At 34.3% G+C, this 20046-nt stretch overlaps 1 protein-coding gene across 1 annotated transcript in view; it reads right to left on the reverse strand.

Moving 5' to 3' along the window:
- Positions 1-2310: 2310 nt before the first annotated feature.
- KIF2A (kinesin family member 2A) overlaps positions 2311-20046 on the reverse strand; it is a gene marked incomplete at its 5' end in the record, with an annotated part of 28129 nt that continues 10393 nt past the window's right edge. The window contains 11 exon segments of the mRNA NM_001077073.1: positions 2311-2491; positions 4591-4726; positions 7528-7629; positions 10801-10951; positions 15144-15211; positions 16269-16379; positions 17662-17866; positions 18175-18317; positions 18679-18770; positions 19619-19682; positions 19780-19870. Coding sequence (NP_001070541.1) covers positions 2406-2491; positions 4591-4726; positions 7528-7629; positions 10801-10951; positions 15144-15211; positions 16269-16379; positions 17662-17866; positions 18175-18317; positions 18679-18770; positions 19619-19682; positions 19780-19870 — 1249 coding nt within the window. The 3' untranslated portion in view covers positions 2311-2405.

The following is a 20046-nucleotide window of genomic DNA, read 5'->3' on the forward strand; positions in this document are numbered from 1 at the left end:
TTTTAGAAATCTGGCCTCAAAGTTATATATTAAAACATTCCTATATAACTAAAATAATGTATATTTTTAGTTAATTTTAAATAATTATTAATAGGGATATCAGTTTTCAAGTCTGAGAAAGGAAAGAACATTTAATCCAGATCCAAAAAATGTAAGTCATTCTTTAGACAACAACTGCATAAAGCCACTTTTGTACATAAATACTACATAAGCTTAAGAGCAGGTTTTTTTAAAATCACACAAAACTACTTAGCAAAGTTTACTTGTACCATCTCTATCTTTAAAGATTTAATTCAGCTTTCCCTCTTATTTCTCTGTCCTATGAATTGCTTGCTGAGTTTTAGTCCCTTTTATAACCTTTAGATTTCCCTATCTGTAAAACAGAAAGAATGGATTATACTACCAAGATCCTTTCTGGTACTAATGTTTAATATACTTTGAATGCTATTCAGAATGAAGCCTTTATAGTATAAGGCAGTGTATTTCAATTTCAGGAGACCTTCCACATATACAGTACCCTTTTAATTTAATAAATTAAGACTAGTCTGTTGTGCTTAAAATGAGTAAATTCATGTATCTTTATGCCCTTTGAAGGTTGGTTAGGCTCAGAAACTACATTTTTAAAAAGCCTCTGTAAGGTTAATACTAACAGTTCTCCATTCTTCCTCTTTTCCTTGAAATAAACACAAGTAGAACATATCTCACAGCTGCAAGAAAACCTGAGTTCCTTCCAAAACAAAGGTGATTGTATTGAAGTAAATTGTCTCTAAAACTCATTACACAGATTTAATTTATTAATAATAAGCACACTGTGAAAATCTACATTTGTACTAGATTTCAAGTTTACAGAGGAGCTTTTCACCATGGTGTTAGGATTTCCCATAACTACCCTTTGAATTCTATGGACAGTGAAGTAGGGAGTCTGGCTCATATGACTCTCTGTTCATAGCTTCCCTTTAGCCCACAGGAATGAGCTGGTAGTTCCCTAGAGTAAATCAAAACAAGATATCCCTGGGAGACTTTTTGTTAATGTACTCCTTAGACACTATCCTGGGAACCGGGGGAAAACTCCTAGAGAGAGATATAAATCTTCTAACAAAATATTTACATGAAAAGTGGCCAGTTTTCTTCCGTGGAATAGCAATCTGTAAAAATAAATGCCACCATTTAAAAAGTAGCATGCCCTAGATGAACTGATTGGTGAGAATTTGGTAGTTCTCGCCAAATAGTGGTGAAACATCAAACATTAGGTAATGGGTGGAGCTTGCATTAGATCTGCCTTTTATGGCAAAGTCAACTCTTTTTTAGCTTAAATTCTTTTTCAACATAAGTTATGTACTGTCTACACTTGACTTAAACCTAACAGTTCTATTATGGACTACTTTCAATGTACATGTACATATTCATGCATCAGAAGCCAATTTCCTTTAACTGTACCATTTAAAAAGTACATTTTGGGGTGCTAATGGACACTTCAACTTAAGTAATGGTATTGGTAAAGATCAAATTGCACTATTAGTCTTGTTAATACCACACTGGAACACACACTGCGTATATATGTATTATCCTAAGATAAAACTCTTTTCAGAATTTCATTACTTTTTATTATACACCAACTAGTTTATATTTTAGTTCTTTACAAAGAAAATGCTAAGAAAATTATAACCACATGTTATATGGTTTTAAAATCATAATTCCAGATTTTTTACATATAAGATGGAATGCTCCAGCAGCTATGTCCACTGTCACAGACTTTAGTTCCATTCAATGATATGGCACATCCTGCAAAATTAACTAGTCACACACACAAAAATGTCTCAATTACAGTAAAAATGTACACACAATAAAGGTAATTTACAATGACAAATAAGGAATGTAATTTATCTTGGCTGTGCTTCAGAAATTTAGGGTCAATAGCCTTAGTCAAGGCACAAAGCAGGAAGAGGTGAGCACAGCTGTTTCTAGAAGTGGGCAAGGTATGTACAATCACTGATGAGGTATGCATGCACGCAAAGGATTTAAAACTGCTCAGTCTTGCTAAGAAAACTGAACTGAGTTAAAAGGAAATGCTGTGGCTTCCCCTTACTATTCACCTCTGGATCAAGTCCACAATCTTACTTCATCATATAGAAAATAAAATTGGCAAGGATCTCCAAAAGTAACTCACTATCTGGGTAAATGAAACAAAATGCTTCACTATTCCCAAATCTTGGTTGTGCCTCCTGACTAGAAGCATCTTGTAGACAAAAGAGTGTTTCACAAAATTGAAATGTCATTCAGGTGAAGGGACAAGACATTTTCCACAGACACTTAAGATTTCAAACTTTCAAATGGCCCTTACAGCTGAATGATTGTTATGTTACAGTAGCGAGGGTTCTGGGGATCCTTTAGCAGCAAATGCTGATTTAAAGGGCACGGGGTCTCTTCGGGTTGATTTGCTTGCTGGCCTGTTCTTCTTCTTGCAGAGCTGCACGAAAAGATTTCACTTTATCTTGGAAAAAGAAAAGAAGAAAGTAAGTTTTGCATTACATGTGATACAGTACATAATTTTATGCATCCTATCAAGTCATCTCTTACAATGTCAACTCAGGGTTTTTCCTTTTGTTCTTTGTGGTCCAGAAACTCAGAACTAAATAGTGCTCAGGTACAGCAACAGATTCATTCTGAGAAATGCTTGTGGGGTTTTTTTGTTGTTGTTGTTCTCTTCACAACAGATTTCTGTTCTATTTGGCCTATTTTACAGTGTTCAATTTTAATTTCTTTGAATTCCTTTTTACAGTATAAAAAGGAATGTATGTAAAATAGTTATTCTCAGAATATTAGAAAATGTCTGCTTTCAATTCCTATTTTACCTTTTAAGCTATGAAATTTTAAGTGCACATGAATTTTTAAGACATGTTACTTTCTCCTTATCGGGGATTACAAAAGGTACGATGAAGAAGGGAGATTACAGAATATACATTTCTTGGTCTTAACAGTTCTGTCTTACTGTCTGTTCTATCATGTACTGATTCAGAGTCACATAAGAGTAAGAAATAGGTAAGTAAAAACTGGAAGAGGCAAGTAACTGTAAGCTGTGTGAAGATGAGAAACCTTTCTACAGCAGTGGTTCTCGACTGGGGGTGCTTTCTGCTCCCCTCCCAGGGACACTGGTACCATCTACAGACACTTTTGATTGTCATCCTGGGGTGGCGCTACTGCCACCCAGTCAGTGGAGACCAGGACAGCTGTAAGCCCTGCACAACGCACAGGAGATGGCGCCTTCCAGCAGCTTCCTAACTGAAAATGTGTTAATAGTGCGGATTATGGCTTTCAAAAAAAAGAGAAAGACACAGTGTTGGAATCTCAATTTCTTTCCCCTCTTCCTAAGTACAGTGATGTTGAAAAAGTTGATTTTTTCTGAAATTTAGAAAGGAATATAAGGACTTCTGGATCTGATGCCTGCCACAGCTCTCAAATTTATATTAATATCAAAATTATATTTGGTCAATTTTTTTTCCTAAGGACTGAATTATACAATTTTTAGGTAGTAATTTCTTCAAAGTTTGGATATACTTAATATTTACATGAATCCTGAGAAAAGGAAGGGAACTAAGTTGAAATCTACATCTTGCATTGAAAAAAATAAGGATACATTGTGATCTGTCTCCTGAATAAAATGCATACAGAAAGCTGCTTATGCATTATGGCAGATTAGAAAAATGATCAAAACACGTTAAATCAAGGCTTGAATATGAAGAACATGAAAAACAGCAAATGTTAGAAACCCTACATCTGCACAAACAATTCTAAATTGGCAAAATGGTCACTGCTGACTCTGTAGGATATAATTTCAAATAACTAACTTTACAAAGAACCTAGTTTAAAAAATTAAGCAGCTTGTTTGGTACTAAAAAATCTAGCAACTCCGGTCAAGTTTCATGTTGCACTGCATGTACACACAAAGAAGCCTACTTGCATATAAATGAAGATGGCTAATTTGCCAAAGCCTAAGAAATCAGCACATACAATACGTGCTTATCTGAAGTCGCACAGATAAGCTAACTAAAAAGCCAAGAAAGAAGACATGGCATTTGGTAAGCCACATGCTTCCCTTCATAAGCAAAGCAGAAAGACTAGCTGTTTGGAACCTTTCCCCCTTCATTTTCTAAAACAAGAGTTCAAAGGAAAATCATGACAAAATATGCACAGAAAGGAGATGCAGGTAGGAGGTGATAGAAAGATGACCTGGAATAGATCTAAACCAAGGAAAATAATACTGAAAAGAATTGGCCTAACAAAGCTCTGCATGGGTATATAAAACTTAAAAAGCTTGTTAAAATGTATTTTCCCTCTTTAATCGTAAGATGTCTATCTTCTCCAAAGACGAAAACAAAAAAGATGACTAGAGAGCACTTAAAATATTTCATGTTTCATTTTCAGGGGGGGGGAAAAAAAAACGGAATGGTGGGTTGGTCTTTATAACTCTAGAAAGATGCTAAACGTGCCCATAATTTTCACTTCAGATGTCTTTTTACAATATGAAATCCTCCCACTAATTACATACAAATATTAGGCAGATTTCAAACGATAAAATGAAAACAGAATTACCCCGCAGTTCAGTCAAAATGTCTATTTTTTGCTCAAGAATAGCTTCAAGTTGCGTGGCATATGAATCCACATCATAGTCTACTTCTTCAGTCATCTCTAGGAGAGCCTTTTCATCTTCTAACCATCGGATAGATTCCTAAAATGACACCCCCCCCCCAAAAAAAACCCAGTAAGCCTCTTTATAAGACAGAAACCAGTGTATAGATTTATTTTAAATATACTCAAACATACTCAAGACAGTATTCTCTGAAATATTTATAACCATAAAACATCTTTATTTATAGAATAAAATCAAGAAATATTTCTTTACATTCAAATGCAAACATGATAGAAAAAAAAAATGTCCTATTTTTACTTTGAGCGGGGTTTAGGGGAGGGAATGAATCAAACACAGACACACACACACCCACATCCCAACAAGTGGGGTTTGGGAAGGGAATGAAGCAAACACACAAACAGGTGGAATGAATCACACACGCACACACACCCATCAATGAGCAGAGTAAATCTCAAAACCTCAGCTATCCCTAAAACAACAGGTATAATAGAACTTCTGAGCAATCTCATGAGGCCTATGGGAGACTATAACTTGTAAATTATCAGATATCCATTTGGGCCTCACAGAGGTTGCGCAAAGAGGTAATCATAAATTCGAAACAGTAGCTCTTCAAAATTATTGACTGTAAGGAAACACTGGATAGCTCCCGTTTTTTTGGCTGCACTGTGTGGCTTGCAGAATCTTAAGCGTTCCCTGACCACGGACTGAACCTGGGCCCTCAGCAGTAAAAGTGTGGAGCCTAACCACTGGACCACCAACGAATTCCCAAGAAAGCCCATTTAGAAGAGTCAAGTGAACCACTAAATAGTAACTAATTACTACTATTCCTAAGTGCTTTAACGAAACCACTGTTAACTCAGTTTAGATATGTGGAATTTATGAATTTCATTTTTTCACAATGCCATGAACCATAGATTATTAACAAGGTCAGATCATTTTAAATTAAAGAGTTAGGGGATATAAATATGGACACTTTCTAACTTTTTACAGTACACACAATTTCACTTTTCCAAACACCAATGTAATTTAATGACTAATTACAATTAGACTATATATCACCATCTATTAGAAGACTAAATATGCATTGATTAAAACACAGGCACACAACCTCCCAGTAATTTTTCTTTTCCTTCAGCTATACATTTAATTTTTAGAAACAAAACCCCAGTGTGAAAAATGGCAGTTCACAGAAGGGAGGAACAGTGAATAGAATTTTAAGACTATTAGATTGAAAGTCAGAATACTCAGTTTTTCCAATAAACAAATTTTAGACTTCATTATAAAATGGCAAAGTGGGAAATGATGGGCTTCATATGACACTTCATTCAAGAAGGGCATAGACAACTACATATAATGTAATTTTAGTTGCTGAATTTATTAAATCACTTGAATACATAATATATATTAAGGGCATATACATATATATGCCCTTTATATACATATATATATATACACACCCATTATATATGAATATATAATAAGAAGGGCACAGACAACTATATATAAATGTAATTTTAGTTGCTGAATTTATTAAATTACTTGAAACAAATCAGGTAAGAAGACAGGCAGGCACACTTCCTAAGAAATCTGTTTTGAGAAGATAAGTATACTTCACTTTAATAAAGCATTCACAAGTCTACTGCTGAATTCCAAACCAATTCAACTATGCTGCACACACAACTACTCTATAAATGTACCAATTTAATTCTGACACATCAAGCATAAATTTCAATTTGAAAGCCTCACTAAACAACAAAGTTTTGTTGTTTAGTCACTAAGTCGTGTCTGACTCTTCTGCAACCCCATGAACTGTAGCCTGCCAGTCTCCTCGGTCTATGGAATTTCTCAGGCAAGAATACTGCAGCGTATTACCATTTCCTTCCAGGTATCTTCCCAACCCAGGGATCGAACCCGCATCTCCTCATTGGCAGGCAGGCTCTTTACCACTGAGCCACCAGGGGACCCTGTTTGAGTTTTACGGGTGTTCTTATTATTCTAACAATTTTCTTAAAATTACAAGAGTCCTTTTTGATTTAATCTAAATACCTAGGGCTCTTCTTAAGAGAGTCATAATAAGGGTTTGACTTTAACAGTTTTAATCATTGTGTATCCAACTCTACAATTATAAATAGTTCTCATATTTTTGAGCCCGTCATCCAAATGCGTGAATTGCCTAGAGTTGAGGAATGTTAATATTTGTTTACAGATAAAGATTTCTTCAATATCAGAGAAGGATATACAGGTTAATAGGACAAAGGATTTATAGTACTGTGGGAAGGGGGTGGGGTTCAGGAGCAAGCCGACCACGCAGTCTCCATAAAGATGTTCAAATAGGTATCACTCTCCAGAATATTTTCTTGTTTAATAAAGAGGGGAGGATCATACAGTAAAAGGTTTTTTAAATAGGCTGAACACACAATAGGATAAATACCTAAGGAGTTATGGCTATATGAAGGGATATATTCCTCCTCATTCATCTGCAACTGATGGCTCAGTCAGTGCAGTAACTCTCCTGAAATAACCTTCCTTTTCTGCAAAGACTAACTCTTCCTCAACTGCCCTGATACCCTTTAGAAGAGTTTTCCAACTGCCTACCATGAAGAAAGAGGTAAAGGAGGGCAGAAGATCAACTCCTCTAAAAATAGACAACTAACAAAAGCAAAGAAAGTGGGAGAATAGTAGAAATCAACTACATCTTTTTACCACAGTTGCAAAGAAAGTTTGTTTGTAGTCATCATTCATTCTATTCAAATATGCCCTACAAATAGACATATGCATAAACATAAACAAGGGCTTTTTTAGATTAGTGTGACATTCAAAAGTCATTAGTAGCTAATTTTTCAGAAAAACATGTGATTAAAGATTCTACCATACTTCACCTGGAATACTGCCCTGTGATCTTCTACAACTTGTTCTTCCATTTCTACCATTTGTGAGACAGCTTCGTGAAAAGTAAACAACTGTGGGGAAACCTCTTCTTCCTTAAAATAAAAACAGTTTAAAAACTATGACATAAGTTTATATTTTAAATGTTAGAATAAAAAAGTGATTTTTCTATGTCATTTACAAAAATGCAACTGAGAAAGTGAGGAAGCCTGAATATTAAAGACTAAAAATAAAAAACAAAAGGCAAAACCAGAATTTCTTTTCATGGGTCAAAAATATTTAACATTCAGTAAGACAACTCAAACTTAAATGTATCAGTAAGAGATAGTTTTCACTTAGCCCAAGCTTTACTACAGAATTACTCTAAAAAAGCAGTCTCTTTCAGGAGTGCAACTGTTCAAAAGTACACTTATCACAGGCTACAAATATACTGAAATATTTCCTCAGCATTGTCTATTTTCACTAAGAATTCATATATATGTCTTAAATTTCTTTTCAGTATAAGAAGGAAAATGTTGAGTTTTAAGTTCATTCAATGTTCATTTAAAATAACACTTCAGTATAACAGAGATGTAAATATTACATCCTTCATGACTGTAACTATCAAATTGGTATTCTGAAGGTCTTAACTCTTACTAAATTTAAACTCTGAATTGCACTACATAATTTACTTATTGTTTTTTTACAGAAGTTATAAGGGATAATTCATGACTCTACTTCATCCACAAAAAACTACAAATGTACACATCATATATTTTGGTCCTATAACAAGTCAAACTTCTCCAGCTTTGTTTTCTTTGTTGAGCTTCCTTTCCAACGCTACTATCTAATGATTTATTTCCTCAAAACGCAGCCACAGTGATAGAGAAGTTCACTTAAAATTGTTGTATAAAATGTCAGGGCAAAAGCAACATTTGTCAAACAAAATACACAATTCTAAATATATGGGTTTATCTTGGTTAAATTAAATATTGTAAGTAGACATTTGACTCATCAATACACTACCATCCCTACAAGTTTATATAATCACATTAGCTAAAGAATTTTTTATTTTCTCTTTGCGAAAAGAACCATCTATCTGTTTTTAATCAGGACATGCAGGCATGAGTCTCTCATATTATGTCTTTCTGGTAAACCCACAATCAAAAACCTTTACTTATTTATCTGCCCACCTCCCTGCCAAGCCCAGAACGTCCTGTGTTTCCTTTGCTTCAATATACTATGCAAATTCCTATCACTTCCATGCAGTCCATGCAGAGAACTTTTTTATCTATACAACTACTTACAGAATTCTAATGCACTTGATTATCCTCTTAGTCTGTCTACTGTATTACTTTTATCTCCAGAGTATGTCCTAGACACGAGTCCATTTTACCTACCTTGTTAAAATTTAATATAGCAGTAAGAATATGTAACACACGCATCAACAGTTGAACTATCTCAAGATAGTTCCTTGGGGAAGGCAAAGTTGAAAGAAATTCACCCTCTCTCATACATGGAGAAGGTTGCAAGAACCCATAATGTCACGCTTAAAAAGCGTCTAGATTAGTTCTAGTGACCTAGCCAAGCTCTCCCAATTAAGGTCCCACAGAGACCCAACAGATACAAGAATAAAATGGGAGAGATATGCTGTAGGGCGTGCCTATCTCATTCTGGTTTTCTGCATCTTTGAAGGCACCATATGCAGGAGCAAGGCAGGGTTGCTTTAAGGATTTCAAAAGCAACTACAGTCTCTTTCAAAGCTTTTGGGGGACAGAGGATAGACTAACACCAGGATTTCATTTTTAGTTATTTATCGTCTACGGTTCAAAGTTGAGAACTCTTATTTAAACCCGGTTTCTTAACTTCAGCATCACAGACATTTTGTGGGGGTTTGTGGAGGGAGAATGTCCCTGTGCATTGTACGATACTGAGCATCACCCCCCGCCTCAACCCACTAGATCTTAGCAATACCATCCCACTTGGGATGACCAAGATGTCTCCATACATTTTTTTCCCTGGAGAGGGGCCAAGTCATTCCTGGTTGAGAACTGCTGCATTAAGTCCTGCTTTATTAATAGGAAGTATTTTGGAACATGATAACAAAATTAGTATGTTCATTTGTTACTCTAGAATATCTGGACTTTAAATTTAGCTGACATAAGATTCACTCGGGAATAACAAAGACCCAGACTTCAATCCTGCCTGGCTTCAGCACGTATTACTTAATCTTTTAGAAAATGTGAGGATTATGTCAGTTAATAAAACGCTTAGCAAATATGTGTCATGAGGTAATAAGCAACTAATAAATGCTATCGTTTATCATTATAAGAAAATGCCACTTATAGGATTCTCAGTGGGAAAAGTGATACAAAACTATACAGATTATACATTTTAAAAATGAAGTTAAATAACTATGTGAAAGTTATATCTGTGCTTTTTTGTTATTTTTTAATAAATCTTTGTCCTTATGCATTATTATTTTTGAGCAACGGGGGAATCAAAATTTTAAATAATGAAATGTCACCAAACATTCAAAAATACAGAAAGCAGCTAGGTGTAATAAATGTCAGATTTTTTCATTTTTGATATAGTTTATGAGTCCTTTCAGTATATATCCATGTGTCTAAAGTAATCTTGTTTCTAAGCTTTATGTATAGAATATATTGCATGTACAATTCTCAAACTTGTCTGTTTCCTGTATTACTTTAAAAATTTCCCGATTTTAGGCACTTCCCTGGTGGCTCAGTGGTAATGAATCTGCCTGCCAATGTAGGAGACAGGGGTTCAATCCCCGATCCAAGAAGATCCCACATGCTGCAGAGCAACAAAGCCAGTGAGCCACAACTATCAAGCCTGTGCTCTAGAGCCCAGAAGCCAGAACTTCAGAGCCCACGTGCCCTAAAGCCTGTACACTGCAATGAGAAGCCTGTGCAACTCAACTAGTGAGTAGCTCCCGCTCAATGAAACTAAAAAGCCCGTATGGCAACAAAGACCCAGCACAGCTAAAAATAAATCTCCCAATTTTAATCAGTATAAAATCTGGAAAAAAGAATAGTTAGATCAGGGGTCAGCAAACTTTAGTACATATTTTGGCTTGTGAGCTGTATGGTCATTGTCACCTCTGTTCTTAACAAGCATGGCCATACTTCAACAAACTTTGTTTGTAAAATAGATGGCAAGCCCACAAGCTTTAGTTTATTGATTCCTGATTTAGAGGCCAGTTTTCACTTATTCTGGTATGTATGAAACAACTAAGATAATTACCATTATATTATGTCACTTACATTCTGTTCACAAAGAAGTTTTAGATCATCCCTCTGAGGGGAACTGCCCACACCCCACTGTGCCTCTAAGTCATCAATCTGATTTGGGGGATGGTGCATTATTGGACGGACGTCACCAGCAGCAGTTGGATCCACAGTCAGTTCTTTAACCCTATAAACACATAAGAGGTATCTTTAATTAACAAAGACTCATGAGGGATAAGAAATATCAACCTATTTAATATAAAAGCAATTCAATTAACATATTAATATTGATGATGTCAGCTTTCCAGATCAAATCTAACTGAAATCTGTGGAAATATTAAAGGTATGCTGAGATATTAAACTTTAGGAATTTACTTAAGTACAACTTTATATAATTACTTCAAACATAATTACTGTGCATAACAAATTGAGAATCAAAGTATGCTATTCAGAATTTCAAAATAAGAGACATGTGATACAGTTAAAAATGTTACAACAGTACTTAGACTAATAAATGCATCATTGTAAAAAATCAGTTTTTTTTGGGGGGGGGTGCTGCTGTGTGGCAGGTAGGGTCTCAGCTCTCTGACCAGGGATTGAAACCACTCTGGAGTGGAAGCACAGTCTTAACTACTGGACCACCAGGAAAGTCCTCTAAAAATCAAAGAATTTAATATACTTTGCAGATTTTTGGTAGTTACAAGGCTCAATTAAAATTAAAATACCTACACATGAAATATTTCTAATCCATAAAGATCAGAAGCTGTAAAGCTTTATCATTAAAAAAAGTTTACTCCCTTATACTCAAATTTACACATTTGGGAGAGGTACACTTTTTTTTTTTTTAATTTAATTTTTATTTACTTGTCACACCATGCAGCATATGGGATCTTAGTTCCAATCAGGGATTGAATCTGCACCCCCTGCGCTGGAAGCATGGATTGTTAACCACTGGGCCACTAAGGAAGCCCCCAAGTATCCATTTTTTAAGTCAAGAGGATCCTTGTGATTTCCTTGCACAAAGAATGTAAACTTTTCCTTTTAAATAAGACAGTCTATCCTTCAATAATAAATATGGAAAGATGACATCATCCTTAAAAATATGAGAGGGGGAAAAGGAAGCCTGAATTCTAAATCAACATTTTAAAGCAAATAAATGAATAAAGTATGTAAAAATTAAGATCATGCAGTATAACCACCACCTGTCAAACAAAATGAAAATGAAAAATAAAATGACTCAGGACAAAAGAAGTATATGCCATGAAAGTAAATGCTACGAAACATTTATATATAGCACAATCCAAAAGAAACTATTTAAAATAAACATCGTATGTATAGAATAAAGTAGACCTGGTAATCGAAGGAGAAAAGTCGTCATACTCATAAGAAGGAGAGAGATCAGGGCGACTGCCACTACCCTGTGAGAAGGGAATGTCTGATGGACTAATTCCAAACTCCTTTACTCTGCAGCACCAAACAGCAACAAATTAAAAGAAAATGCTCTTGTAAAGACAGGAATGCACATTTCAAGTTTTCATTTAATACTAACTTGATTAGAAAAGGATCAACTTTGTTGTGACAATGCATTTACACTATCTTAAAAATAATTAAAGTTAAGAGGTTTTTGAACCCCTCTGTTCTATTGATTCCCTACTCCATAATTCTTCCTTTTCCCAAGATCTTTTCTAGAAGTTTAACTAGACCATCAATTAAATTTGAAATGCCCTGTATTAAGCTACATGACCACTCGTGTCTAACTTCCTTCTGTAGTCAATACCATGAGTATTTTATAGCATTAATGAGTCCTCAACAGTCTTGCAGTCTTTTCAAACAGGACAGAAGAGAATTAAAGTCCTAATGGCATACAATCTTTATACTGAATTAACTTCTTTCCTATGCACCTAGAATGTATCAGTTATGAAGCAACTTTGGAACAAACTGAAAAAACAGTCACTCAAATAATTTTCTGTGTTTGGTGATTCAGATGATGAATCATGGCAAAGAAAATCCTTTAGCAATGGAATTTTAATTGTTCTTGACAATGTCTCTAACAGGTGTATTAACCAAATCACGGGTTTTCTGCACCAACTTTTTTGAGTTCCTATATCCTCTTTGGGCCAATCCTACTTAATAACAGCAAGCAATATTTATTAATTACTTTCTATCAGCAGATAGCATGATTAGTATTTCTCAGACATTATTTAACCATTACGACAATGTTGTGATATTACCACCATTTTACTGATAAGAAATTGGTTCAGAGCAATAAAGTACCTTACCCAAGTTCATTCAGTGAGAATGTGGCCTAACTGAGGTTCAAACCTGGCTGAGTACAAATTTTATGTTTGAACACTTCAATATATACCAACCATATTCTCTATTTTTCTCATTACTTCTCAAATTAAACTAAATGAAATTACTGTTTATACACATCAAAATAGTCACATAGATAAAACTAGTAATATCTTATACTTAGAATCTTTCTTTGACCTTTTGGTAATGTCTACTCTCAAAGGTTCAATATCACATTCATTTGCCCTTTATCCTTTATAGTCACTTTATAAAGCTTATTTACATACATGCTGACAAACCTAAATTTCTAATACTGAGTTAATCACTTTTTTACTCCCAACCCCATTACTTATCTTATTCTTTCAGAATATCCTCATTTAGGTACCCTTTTAGCCCCTAACCACACATTTTCCCTCTATTCAAAGCTCTCTTGCCCAAGCTGAACTATACTATATGCAGGAATTATATTCCTCAAATGAGCTATCAAAGGAGGTTGAAAATCTTTATTCCTAGAGATATGGAAATAAAAGACAGAACTGTTTGTCCCAGATGGTTAGTAATGTTGCAAATGAATCACATTACATGATAATAAATTAAAATATTTTACTTGGGTCTAAATGAACTAGAGGAATAGCCAAATACAGAAGTCTGAAGACATGAGGGTTTTAATTCTACAGCAGGACTATAACACTAAGCTGTTCCTCATCTCTCCCATGAACAATTCTGAAATAAGAAGCATTTTAAATTAGTGATAAAAACCCTACAATACCAAAAATGTTCACTATAAAGAATGATTAAACATTCATAGCCAAGATTTTATAATTCAAAGTTTAAAAGGGATTAAATTTAAAAATAAAATTCTATTATATTTTTAAAGAAATTGTTATTTTTCATCTTTTGGCAAAAGCTAAGTTTATACTTTTCAACAGTTTCTACTGATGATTTTTTTAAATCTCTTAAAGCAAAAGCAAAATACCAAAGAACAAAGGGTGTTCTCATTTATGTGAAGTTCAAATACAGCTACCTATATTGTTCAAAGATACATTCATAGGTACTAAAACTATTTTTAAAAAGGGAGAAAGAAAGAAAATTGAGCAATTTATTCCAAAATCAGGATAATGGATTAATGGATTGAGATTTATGTATTTATGCATGTTATTCAGGATCTGTGATCAGGATGGGACACATGGGGAATTTTCTGGGGGTACTGGAAATGTTCTATTTCCAGGTTTGATGACTAGAATTTATACTTTATAAGTATTCATTACATTATATTATGTAAAGTATGAAGTTTTCATTTATTATGTTTGGGTACTTTCCTATATGCATATATATTTAACATCTTAATGGAAGATTAAAAATAAAGTCTCAATAGTGACTAAAACAAAAGCAGTACAAAATACTCATGTTTAGCAAAATTAAAAGACTCATCACACTAGAAATGGAATACAAAGAGGAATTTTATCTTTAGGTTAAAATCACAAATGCAGTATGTGATAACAGAAATTTTAAACTATATAAATAGTTATTTAAAACAAGAGCAATGGGAACAAATTGTTTTAATGGTGTATAACGCTTTCTGTCCTCTCATTTGTAATAATCCAATTGTCTATTCAAGTTTGTAACTGTATTTTCACCATATAGAACACCACAAAGAATGGTGCTATCACTATTAAATCCCTAGATTTCCCATGTATAACATTTAACATTATCAGAAATAATTGTTTAGCATAGAGCAAAATAATTTAAGAAATACAGACTGCGCCTGATACTCACTTACTTTTGAGTCTTAACATAATGAGAACTAATACTACGAAATATAACTTGGTTAAATGGAAAAATGTATCATTTTCTTGAGTAAGACCAATTCTACTAAAAATGTAACTGTCTTCTCAAGTTACTCAACACAACCCTAATTATTTTTATTTTTAGGATGTGATAAAATTATTTTAAATATCATTTTAACAAATATCATGCAAACATTTTTTTGAAAACGGAAAGAACAGTAAGATTTACCCTGTAAGATATTAAATCAAATCAGATACTGTTCTATTCCTTTTGAATTTCAAAATAACCATATCTCATACCTATTTGCATATCTTAATGTATTGAGGGTATTTTCACAGGATGCCATTCCTGGAGAGATTGTGGCAATCTATGGGGGGAAAATGCAAAGATAAAGAAAATGTTATAGATGACAGTAATACTGACACGTGGTTCCTTAAGGTCTAATCTTAATACGGTCTCCCAAAGGAAAGAAACTCCAAGGTAACTCAGTATCTCACACACGTAGTCATATAGTAATTACAAACTCCAGTTAAAATATAAACAGCTCTAACAGCACCACAAAATGATCAAACATCAGGCAGAGAATGGAGGTCAACACCTCAAAGAAGGGAGTAACACTGAGTACTCACTGCCCCTCTTTTTGATAAATTTTTTTTTTTGTCTAAGGGCAAATTGTGCTGCTGTCACATAGGACAACTAAAACTTCAATAAAAACCTGGAGTTTCACTAGTTAAGAAACTAAATAAATAAAGCACAGTTTGGAGGTGGGCACCATAGCAACTGGGAAGTGAAGTCTGTCCCAGAAGAGAAGTAACCACAGAGCGAGAAACTCGTGTGTGTGTGTATGTATACATACACGTGAGTACTCTACCCAAATACACACATTACCCACATCTCTGCCTGACCCCCAAACTGGAGTACACAAGGCCGACTATAAGAAACATAGCTAAGTCTAAAAGAGCTAAACAGAGATTTCAAGGTCAGTTGCTGCCCAGAGCAGGGGAGACAAGAGTTTGGAGTTCAGCTAAGTTAACTTTCTGCTAAAATAATAGTAACAACAACAAACCAATAATATTCAGAAGAACATAACAGAATCCAGAGTGTCTGTAAGATATTCATTCATAATGAAAATTATATAATCCAAAATTCTAGACATATGAAGAAAGAGAGAAGTGTGACCAATATATAAGGAAAACAGAAAGCAATGGAAACCAATCTCACGAGGACTCAGAGATGTTGTAATTAATAGAATGCATGAATGTATTATAACTGTAATACAATCCTATCAGATTGGCAAGGACCACATTTTTAAGTTTCACTGTATCACAGTAGAAAACTTTAAATGCCATTAATGTATTTCATAAATTTCCCATAGATGTTGTATAATTATTCATTTAGGATTAAGACAAAACAAGCAAACTTACCATGCAGGTACGAGAGTTTTCACCTATGAATGAATCTCTTAACACCTGAGTGAGTTTACTTGCTCGGAAAGGAGTATGAGGTTTATTTCTACCTAAGGCTCTGATGCACTCCTGAAAATTAAGAAAGCAAATTTCACAGATTATGTTTCTTATAAACAGTAATCTTAACGAACATATTTAAAAGATCTCTTACAATAACCCTAACATTTAAGATCTGATCAGCTCTGAAGATTCTATCAAGAGTTTTGTTTACAGCACAGTAAAAATGTTCTTATAAATCTTTATTCAAGAAAATGAAATTTGGGAAATAAAACCACCAGAAACAAACCCCATAAAACAATCTAATCAGAAGACTACTTTGTTAATTCCAAGAGATTCTGCCGGAGACTATGACTGGTGTTTAGAAGTGACAGGCAGTAGGATAACTGTTGTTGTTCAGTTGCTAAGTCATGTCTGACTTCTTGTGATCCCATGGGCTGCAGCACGCCAGACTTCCCTGTTCTTCACTATCTCCCAGAGGTTGCTCAGCTTCATGTCCATTGAGTCGCTGATGCTATCTAACCATCTCATCCTCTGCCACATCCTATTCTCCATTTCCCTTCAATCTTTCCCAGCATCAGTGTTTTCCAATGAGTCGGCTCTTCACATCAGGTAGCCAAAGTATTGGAGCTTCAGCTTCAGGATCAGTCCTTCCAATGAATATTCGGGGTTGATTTCCTTTAGGATTGACCTCTTTGCTGTCCAAGGGATTCTCAAGAGTCTTCTCTAGCACCACAGTTCAAAAGCATCAATTCTTTGGCGCTCAGCCTTCTTTATGGTTCAACTCTCACATCCATACATGACTACTGGTTTGACTATAGTCAAACCATAGCTTTGACTTTATGGACCTTTGTCAGCAAAGTGATGTCTCTGCTTTTTAATATGCTATCTAGATTTGTCATAGCTTTGTTAAACTTTTTCCATAAAAGAAAAAATAGAATGTTTTCTTTTCTTTGTTAGTCAAGGGAGATATATAATATTGGCCTAACTTTCTGAAAGCCATTCCACATTTTTCAGAGAAACTTTCTTAGCTTAGTTTTGTGGTTCCTTGTTCTCCTTCAAGAAAAAAGATTGATTAATGATTAAGGCTCCCTGGAATCTCCCTAAATAGCCTGTCAACTATTTGGAAGTGGTGTGTCAACTAACAGATCTTTTAACTACCCTAAAAAGAATAAATAATATGTATAAAGAAAATTTCTGGGAACAATAAAAATCTATAACTGCAAATATAAATAACTAAATTTTGATAATCTCTCTTATTAGAAAAAAACAAACACTATCATTTTGTAACTGAGTAAAACAAAATTAAAGTCAAAAGTAAGAGACTTTTCACAATTAAAAGGACTTTATTTACCTTGAGTGCTAAAAGGCTTTTATTAATTTCAGCACCTTCAAGCCTAGTTTGCCTGTCCGCACTGGAAGTATCAGCTCCTCTTTCATTTCCAGCCAAATCGATGAGAGAAAATTTGCCATGTAGTTTTCCTTTCCTTCTAAGGATAATCTGAAACACTGCATGGCTCCGAGATGAATGTGCATTTGCAGATGTCTGACCGGACGTTCTACAATGTAATTAAGAACATTTTGATATGTAAAAAGTTCAATTTGTGCAAGCCACAATGTTTTCATTAAAAATAGAAACAAAAAACTATTCCGTTTTTATTATTTAAATACAATAGAGCTATTGTGAATTAACAACACAAATATAATGAGATTAATGCAGTTTAACCTGGCACACTTTAAAAAGTCTGGATGACCAATGATTTTTACTTCCAAGATACATCAGATAACATCTTGCTTTGCTCTCAAGTTATAATCAAATAATCTAAAATTGATCATCAAATTGTTCCTCTTTATTAAAATGAGTTACCTGCAACTGTTGCCTATGTCAATGAGTTTTAGTACATCTTCAACACATTTGACCTCCCGTTCCTGTAATCCCACCACTTGAACCTGCTGTTTTCCATCTTCAAGCACTCTTAATTTTGTTTTCCTATTTAGCAAGTCAAACACCTAAAAAAAAAAAAAAAAAAAGCTTTTGAAAATAAGAACAGTTCTATAAAAATGAGTCATTCAGAGTCTAAAAAATTTTTTCAGAGAATCCTAGTAATAATTGTTATTAGAATAGTAATGATTGATATTGAAGTTAAAGAATTTCAAAGGGAATTAAAAAAAAATCTTATACACAAAACTTTAAAGTAATATTCTAAATACATATAGCAATTATGTGGTGGCAACAACTGTCCAACAATGTGAATGCACTCAATTCTGGTGAACTTCTACACTAAAAAATAGTTAAAATGGTAAATTTTATATGTATTTTTAAACCACAATTTAAAAAGCTTACAAAAATTATTTTAAAATTTCAACTTACCTTACCACTATAAATTTCAAAAAAGGTTGCATACACTTGAAGTTCCAACTTCTTATAGTTTGGCTTCTTTAGCATTAAAAATACATCCCGAGCTGCCAATAATTTCATATGGAGAAAATGTGTTAAGATGCAAAAAAATTGTTTTTAAAAAGAAATTCAAATTTTCTATTTTCAGAGGAATCAGTTTATGCTTACCTAGAATGATAGTATCAATAATAAAAATGAAGACTAAAGTGGATACTAACCTTACAAAAAATAGTAAGTTTGTCTACATTGACAGTTTAGAAGTCACTCTCCTTCATATTCAAGAAAAGAATGCTACTACTTATGGAGATCAGCCCTGGAGGGAATGATGCTGAAGCTGAAACTCCAGTACTCTGGCCACCTCATGCGAAGAGTTGACTCATTGGAAAAGACTCTGATGCTGGGAGGGATTGGGGGCAGGAGGAGAAGGGGATGACAGAGCATGAGATGGCTGGATGGCATCACTGACTCGATGGACGTGAATCTGAGTGAACTCTGGGAGTTGGTGATGGACAGGGAGGCCTGGCGTGCTGCGATTCATGGGGTCGCAGAGTCGGACATGACTGAGCGACTGAATTGAACTGAACTGACTTATCTTTATAAATAGCGTAAGATTACAGGTGGTCACAATAAGGGTACTTTCATAATTACACCAAATGGGAACTTTTCACAAAGCAGCTATTCAACAATACTAAGCTCCAACAATGTGTCAGATTACAACACACACACAATCAAGATTTCTGCCCCCAAAGCAAAGCTCTTTCCAAAGCAGTCCGATAACCTAAAACTGACAAAATACGTATAAGGACAGCATTAATTACCCTTAAAATTCTGCACTGTACTTACAAATCTTTTCCCAAACCACCTGAATAATATTCAAGAAGAATGTTATAAATGATACCCAAAAAGGAGTTACCTGCTAATGCATAAATTCCTTTAGAACAATCTTGATTCTTTCCTGAAAAGTCACCTCCCATTGTCTATATGTTAAAAAGAAGAAAGAGTTTAGGTCTTACAATTAAGGTATAAGAAAAATAAACTCGCTTCCTACCAGGATGTAACTAACAAATTACTTACATGAGTCTTTCCACTTCCAGTCTGCCCATAAGCAAAGCATGTAGCCATTCCCCTCTCAAATATAGTTTCCACTAGTGGTCTAGCTGTAAACCTTAAAAATAAAATGCACCAGTCAGAATGTACCGTTAATATTTAAATTAAATAAGTAATCAAACTAGTATCTAGTGTTATTAATAAACAAATCTTACACCAAGATTTTTAACAAACCAGTAGGCTCAACTCTAAGACCACAATTGAGTCTACTGATTTAAAATTTTAAATGTCCAT

The sequence above is a fragment of the Bos taurus genome, chromosome 20, assembly GCF_002263795.3.
Source record: "Bos taurus isolate L1 Dominette 01449 registration number 42190680 breed Hereford chromosome 20, ARS-UCD2.0, whole genome shotgun sequence".
Lineage (NCBI taxonomy): Eukaryota > Metazoa > Chordata > Mammalia > Artiodactyla > Bovidae > Bos > Bos taurus.